General features: G+C 41.1%; 1 protein-coding gene across 6 annotated transcripts in view; it reads left to right on the plus strand.

The window, feature by feature from the left end:
* The window catches only part of pard3bb (par-3 family cell polarity regulator beta b), a 200,963-nt gene that overhangs the window by 168,376 nt on the left and 18,099 nt on the right, over positions 1-14,488 (plus strand). For all 6 annotated transcript variants that reach the window (XM_056388847.1, XM_056388842.1, XM_056388843.1 and 3 more), the window contains one exon: positions 11,038-11,114. In XM_056388847.1, the coding sequence (XP_056244822.1) occupies positions 11,038-11,114 (77 nt within the window). The remainder of the gene's footprint in view (positions 1-11,037; positions 11,115-14,488) is intronic.

Consider the following 14,488-nt stretch of genomic DNA (forward strand, 5'->3'; position numbering starts at 1 on the left):
TTTTTTTGTTTTTTTTGTCTCTATATTACATTAAGTGTGATGTATATATTTACATTTTGATGTAAATATCGTAAGTTAGACAAATTCAGCTTTATGTGTGTTATTCTTCTTATCTCAGTTCAAAATATAGGCCTGATTTATATCATACTATTAATACAAAAAGGCCCGCCCACCCGTGTCCCCATGTTACCTGAACAGACTGGATTAGAAATTGTGTGATGTCAGAAGAAATGAGAAAAGAAGAAAAACCGAGGAGACGAGAACGGAAAAGAGCAAAGTAGAAATGGAGAGGACAGGATATAAAACATGTTGAGACTAGAACAGGATGACAGAGGAGACAATAGGAGAGAAGGGGTCAAGACTTTCATGAGATTAGAAGACATAAAATCATAGGAAATACAGGGAAGAATCCAAAGACAGCCTGGCCATCACTACCCCTGGAGCCAATCATCTGAGAGAGGAAGAGAGTGTATGAGGGAGGCAGAAGGAGACAGTGTCACTTTCATCCTATTACTGCTCCATCTAACCTGCCACTGTAGCCACCTGCTCCCACCGTCGCACAATCACTCACACTCGCACACATACATAACGTATATTTTCAAGCTCATATTCAGCACATGCATACATTCTCTCTCTCTCTCTCTCTCTCACACACACACAGGTGCACACAGTAGAGAGGTGGCTGTGCTGCTCTTATGTGCTTATGCTCTTATGCTAAGTCCTGCTCCTGAGATATCATAGAGAAATAAATAAATAATCCAAGAATCCACAAATACCCAGCAGAGATTTTCCTACCTAAGGCGCTGACATTATAGAAAATGGCAGAGGGGGTAAAACATTTTTTTCCTGCTCTCATCTTTACTGTCTCTGTCCTCTCTCCCATCATCTCTACGTCTCTGTCTGGTAAACTTAGTCCCCTTTAACCCCACCTCTTTTCACTCTCCCATATTCCTCCCCCTCTTCCACTCTCTCAGTCTTCCTTGGAATTCACCTTTCTTTGTTCCCCCTAATCCTCAAAGGGGAACTTTTTTAAGTCGGGAAGTTTGGGGTAGAAGGAAGAAGTGAGGCACACAGATGGAGAGTGGGAGGGTAGAGGAAGAGGGATATACTATCTGGGTGGCAAGAAGGGGGCTTAGAGGTAACCAAATTATCTGGTTTCACTTTTTCAGCTCCCCTTCTCCTCATCCTTCTCTCTGTCCCTCTATATATGCCATCACCCCCAATTCTTTCCTTCTCCCTCCGTCCCCTTATCAGCTCCCCACCTTGCACTTTCAAGGACAAGCTTAACTGTTAAGAACACTAAGGATTGGATAAACCTGTGTGGGTGTGTGTGTGTGTGTGTGTGTGTGTGTGTGTGTGTGTGTGTGTGGGTGGGTGTGGGTGTGTTGGTTTTAACTGTATGTGTGGTTTTGTGTCTACGCTATCTTTTATTTTTATTCTTTTACTGCATATATAATATGTTTCTATGCCACTGCATGGATATGTACTGTGTATTGTGTGTGCGCACATGAATATTGTGCATGTGTGTGTACATATGTGCGAGTGTGTGTGTGTTTTTGTGTGTTTTTCTCCAAAGGCTCTGCAGCAGAGACTAATCCTAGCCTGTCTGCTATCGCCTTACCTTCCTTCTTACTATCATTTATTTATCCTCATCTCTCTCTCTCCCACCATGCTCAGTGTTTCCCTTTTTCTCTCTCTCTTTCAATTCTATCTCATACTTTCCTCCCTCTCTTTCCCAAAATATATACGTATACAGTATATAAACTTTACTACACAAAATTGCACAGTAACATCATATTTCTCCGCTCAGCATCAGCAAAATGAGTCTTCCCCAAAAGAAAACCATTCTTAGGTGCTTTCACACCTAACTTGTTTCTGACCAGTTAAAACAAACTCCGGAGCGTTTGCCCCTAAGTGCAGTGTGTTTGGGCAGTTATGAAAGCTGTCGGTTGAACTCTGGTGCAGACTAAACAGCCAGAGGCAGTGTCAGTCCACTTCCAAGCTGACCCTGGTGCAGTTTGTTCAAAACAAAGCGAGCCAAGGACAGGAGCGTGTGAGAATAGATATCTGATTTTAGCTTAAATTCAAAAGCTATTAAATCCATCTCCTGATTATAAACTATTAAGAAAGTGATCTCTTGATCTATATAAGCATGTGCAACCTAATTACATACGAAGTCATTATATAACCATGGTAACGTGTGTACGCCACCACACAAATATAATATTTTTCCCTGATACTTCAGAAAGTTAAAATTTGCTAAACCAGGAGTGTTTGTGTCTCAATGAGTATATTTTCAATTTCCTCAATAAAGAGTGAAAGGAGTGAACAGTACATTACTCTTAATGATATAAAGTCAGTGGAACCACAAACTGAACCGGAACTAAAAGGCAACAATGATTTTTTTTTTTTTCTGCTCCTGATCAAATAAACCAAACCAGGTTAGGGAGGGGTTGAAATTATGCCTGTAGTGGTTATTGTTAATGCTACGGTGTTTCCAGGGAATTAATATATCGTGTAAATGTCCTCCTAAGTGTCACAAACAAATCTGTGTGTTTCAGCATGTGTATGTGCTGTGGCTGCTACAAGTTTGCTTGGATGCCGCATGCTTGATAACTTTTAAATGCCATTTTAAAAAAAAGAGGAATTAATTTGATTGATAGGTTTACGCACTGATATGCATACAAACACACACACACACACAAACCTAATATGCAGTCTCTTCCACTCCCTCACAGACCTACACTAAATAAACAGGATATGCTTTGCATTAAGTAGTATTAATCGCTGTATTCATGGGAGACGCTCTAAGCTGCGTGCTTTGGGGAAAATTGACCTTCTGTGGTCTTAATTGTACCAGAGGCTCAACAGCGCTGTGACATTTAACTGTGCTCCAGTCTTAATTCTTAGCCCTTTATTCTAGTGCTTTGCTGACATTTCAGTAGGAAGAGGGTTTGTAAATAAAGACGTTTGGTGTTTCTTTGCTGCTGTAAACAAATAAGCAAATTTGCCCATGATTATTTTATTCTTTCACTATCTTTCTCTGCCTCTGTCACAGTTTTGCTGGAGAATCTCACTTTTGTTGTCTGTCACCTTCACTCTTTAGCCTGCCGCTCTCTATGTCTCTGAGCAGAGCTGAGTGACATTTTACAACCCAATAGCACAAAATGACCAAAATGGTGTGTGTCTGCAGAGGTCTTGTGGGGTTGTTGATCAATAGCAGTGACTCAGCGATTACTTTGCCAGGCGCTGAGATTTCTGGCTGTGAAACTTCACCATCCAACCCACAGCTTTTACTGTGTTTTGTAAAAACAAACATAAACACCACCTACTTAGACATATTTTTCTTTGCTCAAAGATGGATCATGATGCTACAAGCATGTCAGTAACAGTCCAATAGATTTTATTCCAAAGCTAATGGAAAGGCATTGTTGTCATAACTGAAATTTGAAGTGTCTTATTAATTATGAACTATATACATGTAGTATAATGAACATAGCGTATATTTGGTTCAGTATGTCCTCTTTAAAGGAATACATTCAAGACTTTGGGAAAAATACAAATTCACTTCCCAACAGATTAGATAGAGATATTATCAGAAATCTGGAAGTCTTGAATGAAAGAAGAAATTCTGTGGAGCTAGCAGGCCCATGAGGCTGATACATGTCTAACTCCAAGTGGAGCGATGAACAAGACGTACTGTAGTTGACTTTGGTGGAGTGACTGCTTCTTGTGTGGTCAACACAGACTCACAGAAGAATGATAAGCAATCGAAAGGCCTCATTAGAATAGCTGTGTGTGTATTTGTGTGTGACTTAGGCTACATTTGGGGACAAATTTCAGACTAAAGACCAGTTAATTGAGGGCGACCTGTCCAATTGGGAATAAGCTGATTTTTGGGCCAGTGGTTCGGGTTATGTCAAGGTTACGACTAAGCTAGTGGTTACAGTTAGCCAGCAGGAAATGAAAGCAATTCTTTGTAATGTCCTCAAAAGTGACCTAAGACAACGTGCGTGTGTGTGTGTGTGTGTGTGTGTGTGTGTGTGTGTGTGTGTGTGTGTGTGTGTGTGTGTGTGTGTGTGTGTGTGTGTGTGTGTGTGTGTGTGTGGACCTGCATGTGATTGTGAATAAACATGTTTTTGTCAGTTAGTCAGCTTGTCGACTCTCTTCCCTTTAGTGCTACTTTGTTAAGAGGCTGTAGTAATTAGCTGGAGAAAATGGAGGGCTTTTCACCAGCAGCTGCAATTAGTTTTCTCTAGGATGGATGGATGGATGGATGGATGGATGGATGGATGGATGGATGGACGATAGAGCATTATAGAGAGAAGAATAAATAAAGACTGGGCTGCTGTGATAGAGGGCAGGGATGAGTGAATGGAAGGAAGTTTGCATATGGTTAGAGGTGGGGGAAGGAAAGATGGAGTGCTAGAGGAAGAACGGGGTGAATGAGCTTGCTCTACTCTGTCTACTTCTTGTTTTTTTTATTGAATGAGTGACAGTGAATGGCATCACAACTCATTGCATATGGCCGGGGATGGCAGAAATGTTATGAAGGGTATAAGCAAAATTTGATGTGAGTTTGGAAAGGAAATTAAAAAAAGAAACCGGCATTAGATTTCTCTCTGATCTGTGCCAAGCTCAAGCATAGCTCACTTCAGTCACAGGAGATAGATGGAATATTTTTCTCCCTCACTCGAGACTAAGATGACATATTACTAATATCACTTTGATTAACAAGGTGCATTAATGTATTAAACACACATAGAATGTAGAGTGTGATTAAGTATGTGGTTTTGTATGCATGGATTTCCTTGTTTTTTTTTTGTTTTTTTTACAGTATGTGGGTTCATGTATAAGTATTTCTCCATCACTATGAAATATTAAGAGCAGCCTGGGTTGAAGTAATCACAAAGAACAGCTTTCAGTATGAACCAGTGACAACTAATACCACACAGCCAGGTGTTGTAATTTTCTATGAACCTGAAGCAGGAAAAAAAAGAACAATTAGAAAGATGGCGGCTGACATCTGCACGGGTATTTCATTGTTAATGTATAACTACAGTTGTTATGTGTGTGTGGGGGGTAGAATGCTTATATACTGTATGTATGATCTTCCCCCGATGTTGAAGCAACAACTGTCTGGGAGGGGATTTTACTGCAAGGAAGACAAACAGTACTGTGAAAACTGTACACTCAGTGAGGACTACAAAGTAACATTAAAGTGACTTCAGAAATTAAAATGAAAAGATATTATTACAGATGTATACTATTTGTATTAAATAATTGTAATAATTATCTCAGGTATTATTGAAGATATATTGTTGCTTTGTTTCATTTTTGATTGCTCAAATAAACCACAATTTTTAGTAACTGATTGACTCATATGGGTCAATAATAATTTCTCTAACTGTGGGTTGAATGGTGCCACAGACTGACAGACTAATCCTTCTGTTGGTCTCTTTGAACTGCAGAAAGATGCAAACCAAGCTAAGTTTTTCAAAAATCAACATGGTACAGACTGGACTTCCAACAAGCCATCTTTGGCTGAGAATACAGACATTTACTAGCTAGCAGCCAGTAGTTTACAGTTTGGCTAACTCTCACAATAAATGTTGATACGACTTGTAAATTTTATAATGAGAATCCTGGTAAGAGCTTGGATAGTTTGTGTTTTAAAGGGGGCATTTTCTCAGTGGTGCACTCTGGCTATAACCTTGTTTCTTCATTACAAACCGGAGACGTGACTGCGTTCTAAAAGCAGGAGTTTAAGTTCAGACATTCACTATTTCAAGCCACAGTTATAATATATAATGTTATAATTCACTAAAGACACCAATGCCATTGTGAAATGCACTTCATCATTCGAATGGTTATTGTCATTTGCTGTTTGCAGTCGCAGGCTTCCTCAGGTGGTCCTCGTCCAAACACAGCTGTCTGCAACTGAATACACACACTAACATATACATGTGTACACACGCATGCATTAGGTATATCACACAGAAGTACCACACACACACACACACACACACACACACACACACACAGGAACTGCAGCCTCCTCAGAGCTGTGTTTTAATTGAGTCAGTTCAAAGTGCTGGGTGAGCAGAACGATATGTCTGATTCGGATTAGGAGCAGCCTTCCCTTATTCATTGATTTCTACAGGGGTGGGAGGCTGGGCGGGGGGCACAATGGAGGGAGGACAGAAAGGGAGCAAAATCTTTTTCTATCGATTTATGGAAGGAGACAAGGACATTGGGAGTGAAAGAAAGACATGGACTGAGAGTAAAAGAAACGTACGGAAGGAGGAAGGTGGGGGGTTGTAGAAGAGGGAACCTCCTCCACAACTGATTGACCGTGTGTATGCGACCGATTCCTTTTTTGCCTTCATTGATTTTAGGAAGGGAGGGGTTTATCAAGACAATTGGGAAGTGGATACAGAAGAAGGATGGAGATAAATGGGAGAGAGCATGATGAAGAGAGAGTTGCGCAATCAGTGACAGGTGAAAGATGGATGGAAAGGAGAACGGAAGGTGGAGTAAGACAAAATCATCAAGGATATAAGAGGGAAAAAAAATATATCTTAACTAAGAGTAAGGGAGGGGGATTTAAAAGTACTCAGAGGAACCCTTTATTTCACTCACGGAGAGTTGGTTAATGAAAGGGAAAGATGAGGTGTGGACAGGGAGAGAGATGGAGGAAGAGAGCATGAAGGGGAGACGCGAGAAAGAGGCGGAAAAGGGAGATGACGATGATGATGAAGGAGCGGAGAAGAAGACAATAAAAAGCGTTGAAGAGCGAGGAGGAAAGAAGAAAGTGACACTTCACATTTTGGCTAAGTGGTCTCACTGAGGCAGCATGCATCTTCCAAATACTCCATGTCGATCTAAATCCCTTTGAAATCCTTGAAACAGCTGGAGTGAAAAGGATGGGACGTTTGAGCCTGTGTGTGTGTGTGTGTGTGTGCGTGTGTGTGTGCGTGTGTGCGTGCGTGCGTGTGTGTGTGTGTGCATGCGTGCGTGTGTGCATGCGTGCGTGTGTGTGTAAGACAGGCCAAGAAAGAAAAAACTAAGAAGGAGAGGGAAAGACTGAGCGTGTGTGTCAGTGCTGAAAGTGATGGGGTGGTGTGTTTTATGGGTAAATTGAAGGGTCTGTTGAAAGGAGAGAGATGAGCCCCTCTTACAGTCTGTGTGTCTGTGTAAGTCTGTGTGTGTGCCTGTGTGTGTGTTTGTGACAGTTTCTGTGAGTGTGTGTGTGTCTGCTCCCTCTCCCTTCAGTATCAGTCTCTTCTGCTTGATTTCCGCGCTCTCCTCCTTGCCTCTCCTCTGCTCGCTATGCCGTGAAATGGTTTTTCACTAGACCATTACCCCAACCAGTGTGCTACACTACTGCCACAGTCCTCTGTGAGTGAGAGGGAGTGTGTTGAAATTCTGTGTGTGTGTGTGTGTGTGTGTGTGTGTGTGCGCCTGGAGAGAGAGAGGGGTGTGTATTTGGCTGTGTGTGTGTGTATGTGAACTGTAGCTGCACTAGAAAGATAAAGATTGTGCATGTCTTGTTTATGTGTGGGGAAAATGGATTGTGTGCACATGTTGGTACGTGTGTGCATGTAACTCTGAGTGTGTGTCTGTGTGTGTGAGTGAGTGAGTGTACATGTGTGTGTTCGTGTGAGAGGGGAAAAAAAGAGAGGGTGTGTACAGTATGTCCCACACAAGCTCAGCTGTACTGTACTCCTGTCACAGTTGTGAATGCGGAGAGTCTACTTACTAACATCTAATATCTCTCTTTTCACACACACACACACACACACACACACACACACACACACAGAGCTACAGGCAGACTAACACAGGCAGCTGTAGTTGTAGTCGGCAAGTCATTCAGCTCACAAACAAACTGGCTCTGGTTGAATGGTTTTTGGGATCGTCATTCTTTCAGCTATAAGGATCTTTCTCAGTAGAACCGTATGTATTTTGTTACCTTGGCATAAAAAGTTCTTTCACAGTGCACAATATACACACAAGCTAAATTCACTGGAATATATCATTTGAAATTACGGTGAGATGCTCAGTGTTGTGCACACCAGGTTTTCTTGTGAATCAAACACTATTTATATATCTGTTATATTTATTCCAAACTAATGTTGCTGCATCTATAAACAGAAATGTAACAAATCTGTATCACACAGGCACACACACTGATATGTTACTTTATTAGGAAGGGAACAAGCTTATTTGTTGTCACTAATTTCTATCAAATTGATACCATGCTGTCATGCTTCACCGTACACCATTGTGGTTGTGCATGTGCATACATATACATATATACATATATATATATATATATATATATATTGCTCTCCATACACTTCCTCACTTCCTATGCACACATGCACATTCACTGGATGTTCATCTGTCTGTGTTTACTCAGCATGGTGCATCACACAGTAATCTGCTCTTGATCCATGTGTATATATGGAAACAAACAAAGACTCATACACTTAAGCTGAGGAGCACCCAACCACACAGTGTCTGTGCTGGAACAGGGGGTCAGGGTCACGATCCACAGCCTTTTAAAGGATGAGGCTAGAGATGCTTTATATTTTTATAATTTTTTCTCATTGACAATGAATCCCATGAAAAGACCAAAACCTACTGTCAATTGATACAGCTAACAAGTATTGACCCTGTGGCCGACGCCTAATAGGTTTTATACCTCTGTGCCATAGAACTTCATTGTTGTCCAAAAATGAATGAAAACACATAAATGTGCAGCGGGAGACATGTTCTTTTATTACAATGAACGCGGGCACTGTGGTCTAATGCCACATATACAGAAATGTGTATTCATCGGCCAAAAATAGTCCTCAACAGATGCGCTATTTACTCTTGAGTGATGTTTGCAGCTGTTAAATTATAGTAAGTAAATTATTGAGCCTTTTTAAAAAATAAAACTATGTATTTGTGGGGTTTCTTTACAACAGATAAAATACAGACAGTTCTGTCAAAACTATTTTAACTGCATTCCCTCTTTCATTCATTGTCTCTTCACCCCCTCCATTCATTACTCTTTACTTTCTCTTCGCCCCCCTTAGTCATCTCTCTCACTTCTCCGTCACCACCAGATGTTGCATTCATTCCCCCTCTCACTTCTCTCGCTATCTCCAGTTCCCACTTTTAACATCTTGTTTAAATCCTGTCGCTAATGTCCCCTTTCACCTCCCCACTCTGCCGTCTCCATCTTCACCCCATTCACTCCCTTGTTTTATAATTCACCTCTCATCTCGTCTCTCTCCCTGCCACTTCTGAATGTCTTCGTAATATCCCTCCTCCCCTCTATATCTCCCTCACCAGCTCTCCTCAACTCATTTACTTCTCATTCGCTCTATCTCTCTTTCCTCCTTTCTTCCCCATCTAATGCCTTTTCATTCTTTCGCTCCACCTCTCTGTTCCCCTCCTAATATCCCGCTGTCTCTCTACCTGAGATATTGGAGCTATAAAGACAGGTGTTCAAAAGAAAGCAGGACCAGCAAATCTGTTTTATGTGCCTCCTGGCATCTTTCCCTAGAATGCAGAGAGAAGAGGAAAAGAGAAGCAGGGAGAGAAGAAAAGCTGTGGTCTGTGATATCTAATTCTCAGCACCTTTGGCATTGACAGTATTGCCTTGAGTTGAGGAGAGAAGAAGAACCTAGTTTTCTATAAAACCTTCAACCTTTTGTCTTCACCACTTGGGACACTCGCATACGCCTCACCCTCCTTCCATTATGCACTTTTGGATCTAAGATCAACTCTTTTTCCACCATGTGGGAACATGCAGTACACCTTACTTTTAAAGGACATTATGGAAAAGTGTGCAGATGACATACAGTAATGTCCCATTGAAGATACAACAATGTACTTTAAGAAACAGTTATGTGTAATGCAATTTTATCAGATGGAGATGTGTATTATGAAAAAAGAAAAAACACAATTTTACAATGGCAAAGGTGTTATGGGCTAAATTTGATGGGCTATTTTCAGAGACTCAGCATCACATAGACCCTGAAGGGACTGTGTAATGCAGCATGTAAGTTATTTTTATTAGTAGAGTTCAGCAGAGTTACAACAGTCACCCTGAGTCATATATCCCACTCTCTCACCCCACATCATATTAAAATGAGTCTCATTTACAATATTAAGTGTGTCTTACAAAGAAAATGGCATGTGTGTATGTGTGTGCGTGTGTGTGTGTTTGTTTGTATTTGTTGAGGTTGTCGTTTGGGGTTTAGTCGGGGTCTTTAAGGAGCGCCGCAGCAGCTGGAATCTCCCTACTGAATAGACTGGGATAATCTCTGAGAGAGAGACAGAGAGTGTGTGTGAGAGAGAGAGAGAGAGAGAGAGACGGGAAAAGAGAGGAGTGGGAATAAGCGGAGGAAAAGAAAACTAGATGTGAGGATGAGAGAGAGAGAGAACCAGTGAGATGAAGAGTAAGAGAGGACACGCGAGAGATTGAACTGTCAGCAGCTTGACTTAATCTTTTTTTTATTTTTTTTCCTCCTCAAGATGGAGATGAGACGTGACTCTGTGTATGTGTGTCTCTGTTTGTGTGTGTGTGTGTGTGTGTGTGTGTGTGTGTATTTAAGTGAGACGACTCCATTCTGTTTTGAAGTAACCTAATCTAGGATGGAGACCCCCCCCCCCCCCACAAAACCCCTCAGAAGACCGAAACTCTAACTCTAAATCCCTAATAACTAGCCTTTGTCAATCCTAAATTACCCCTGTATCACAAACACACACACACACACACACACACACACACAGACAGACACAGACACACACACACACACACACACACACACACACACACACACACACACACACACACACAGACACGGACAGACACACACATACACAGAAAATTAGGGCCTTGCACACACTGAGGCTCACAGTTTTTCAGTTTATCAGTATTTGAGGCAGGGAAACATATAATTTGGGCTTTTACTTAAAAATATCAAAACTTTATGATTTTTAAGCACAAACTAACCAGTTGTGTCTCTTCACTAGATGCCAGGCAGAGGGACAGATCCACGGTTGGCACCACGTTATGAAGAGGTGGAACGTCAGTATGCCTCCTTACCAAGGTACTGCTTCTCCTCCTTCCCTTTCATAAGGATCTCTTCTCTTCTCTTCTCTTCTCTTCTCTTCTCTTCTCTTCTCTTCTCTTCTCTTCTCTTCTCTTCTCTTCTCTTCTCTTCTTTTCTCTTCTCTTTGAAGCCTCTAATTAAATCTGCACAGTCTTTCTCGTCTGTCTGTGTGTCTCTGGTGGCCTCTGTCTCAGACAGGAACTCACCTTATCCTCTCCCTGGGGAAGACACACTCATACAGGGGTTGAAAACTGATCCCTGACTCCTGGTTCTGCTCCCCCACCAAAACCTTACTTTGGCTTTTGCACAATCAGTAGTTTTGAAAGTCATCATGAGTGTCTTATCTGATGTTTTTTTTGTCTCCAACTTCAGACATCTACTATTATACTGAGGCTGCAAATTTAATAAAAGTCTTTAATTTTGGCAGCAGTTTTTTCTTTGTTGTATTAAAAATTGACACACAATTTCCAGCACCTCACTCTCACACAAATGTTGTAGACATTATTACAGGATAAACACCTCATCATGGATTTATTGGCATTAGTGCATGTATTGCAACTTGTTTTCTGCTTTACGAATCAGAAACTAAATGAGCTGATGTCATTTAGACACAGATTTTCAGTTGGTTTTTGGTGCTCTGCAGTCCGGTTAGTTTCATACTAGATGATGGTATTTGATAATATAAAATTGTTGGGCAAATTGGGAGGAGGTGCATTTTTTTTTAACTCAGGAAATATCATTGCCATACACTTTGCTAATGTATATCATATTAGTTAGGATGCCGGGGAGACAGCTGTGGTCAGATTGGACCGTCCAGCAGGGAAACATAACCACTCGACTATCTTTGTGACCCGTGCCGTAGCCCACTGCCCAATGCATTTAGTTGTTTTTCCCCTAGACAGCATGAAATATCACCAACATTAGCCAACACAGGAACAATAACAGCTTCCTGAGTATACTAATCAATTGCAAAAGGATTCTTTCCATTTGTCTCATGATGGCTTCTCTGGTGTAGTCAGACACATATTCTGTCCCTGAAAGGCCACAGTTGTGTAATATGTTTATTTAAAGATTCCTTGAAACCACAGCTGTTCACTGACCATTGAAACATGTTAACCCTCAACATCAAAGACATACTTTATTCTCCAGCCATCATCACAAATCCATGGTTCTTCACTCGCAACATCGCCACATTCGCCACCTGAAAGGCCTCGACTCTCTTGTAATTCCCTCTCTCTGCCTTTTCTTTCTCACCCATGTGATATCTATTTTTTTTTGTCTTCATTATTTCTCTTAATGAATTTAACTACTTCAACTTCACTCATTCAAACTCATTCAATAAATGTATTCAAGTTACAGTAAAAGCCACCAGCTCCTTCTCACCTCATTTTGTTTTGCTTTTAACTACCAACACCTCAGCAGACTAACAAGCTAACAACAAATGTTTCGTTGTTTGTGTGTGTACGTGTGAGAGAGAGAGAGAGAGAAAGAGAGAGAGAGAGATAGGAAGTCAGTGAGTGGAAAGACAGACAGAAGTTTTGAACGTTAGAAAGTTTATAGTCAGGTTCCCACCCCTGTTAAAATGCTGAGGGATGGCTATTTCACACCTCTTTCGTGCGTGTGCGTGCGTGCGTGCGTGCGTGTGTGTGTGTGTATGTGAGAGAGAGAGAGAGAGAGAGAGAGTATGTCTGTGTGTGGGTGATGAGTTTGGCAGATGGGAGCGAGAACAGTGATGATAGTTTTGAGGTCTGGCTGTGGTATCTGAAAAGCCTTGGGAAATTGGACACACACACACACTCACATACAGTACACCCTGTCTCTGTTTCCACTTTCAGACATGCACTTTAATCCGTAAATGCTGTGCCAATTTTACATGTAGGCCTCATGTTTGAAAAGGGCCCCGAGTCATTTTTCCATAAAGGTTACTCTGGCAGTCCTTCCGACCTGGTAACAGTTCTGAAACATTTTCTACATGTCTGAAGTGTGATTTAAAACAGTCACGTGACCAGTAATACAGTTTTCTTACATATGATATTTTTGCATATACCATACAAATGAAAACTAGGGAGTAATGCTTTAACTTTCAAGCAGCAGATTTGACTCTGAAGAGACACTTTCCCATGTTACACGGGCTAAATTATTTTTTGTAATTAAAAAAAGAAAAATTGCTGTAAATTGGATGCTAAACATGATGTGAGCATTGCACTTCAGCCCATAACAGCCTCTCATGAAAGTTTTCCACAATGAACACATCAATCTGAAAGCTGTTAGTAAATACACAGATTAACCCAGAAATGTTTTCCTTTTCACAGATTTTATGTCTGAAAGAGACTCATCTCTCTCCCTCTCTCTATCCTCTCCTTCTGCCTCTGCATCTCTGGCTCCTGTCTCTCCCCTGCTGTCAATTAACTCCGGAGATATTTCAGTGTCTAAAGAGTCAAGGGAAAGATCATGTTTGGAAACCACATCCAGGCTGTTGACCTTATGAAAACATATTATTTCTCCACTAGCCCAGAAATAGCTGGCAGGCTGTGTGTATCTAGTGTCTGCATGCCTGTATACCTGTATATGCGAGTTCGGGAGGGGCCGCGTATGTGCATGTGTGTATGTGTGAGTTTGTGTTCATATTATTTCCAAGTGAGTCCAGAAATAGCTGTAGGGCTGCTTAGTCAGGTACTGTATGTTTGACTCAAAATCAGTTAACTGGAGCACTGGGATCAATGTGCAAATGTGTGTGTGTGTCTGTGGTTGTGGGTGCGTGCTATCACTGTGAGACGAGGTTTTGATGGCTCTAAAATTAAAACATGACCCAGTAGAAGCGGATGATGTTTGCCTGCCTAAAGCAGAAGCACTTTACCTAACATACTGTCAGCAAATGTCACTGCGTGAACTAGAGAGGAGTCTGCTCAGGGTGTATCGTATATTTTGCTTCTCCATAAAATAATTCAGTGTTTAGCAAATGTGATGTATTAGAAACAGATACAAAGGTACTTAAGTCATTTTTTTTTTGCCAAAGTACATGTTTTTAAATCTCACAACCTACTACTGCTTCCAAGGGCACAGGTTTGGTCTCAACATTGGTGGGGGACTTTTCTTAAGATCTGTATTTACATTTAAATAAAAACTATACACAGTAACAGAGCAATGACTAAAAGTAAACTTTAGGAAATTACTTAACAGAAAAGAGAAAAAACAAACAATATTCTTTGCATTTTTGCATCCAACATCAACATCTTTATATTCAGTAGGCCAACCAGTGTTGCAGTTCACCCTTTGCCTCTTGATTTCGCATTTTAAACTAGCTCCACCTTGACCAGCTACAACAGTAAAGTGCTGCCAATCCAGTGATCCATCAATATGAACGATCTAAT

The sequence above is a fragment of the Seriola aureovittata genome, chromosome 11, assembly GCF_021018895.1.
Source record: "Seriola aureovittata isolate HTS-2021-v1 ecotype China chromosome 11, ASM2101889v1, whole genome shotgun sequence".
Taxonomy (NCBI): Eukaryota; Metazoa; Chordata; class Actinopteri; order Carangiformes; family Carangidae; genus Seriola; species Seriola aureovittata.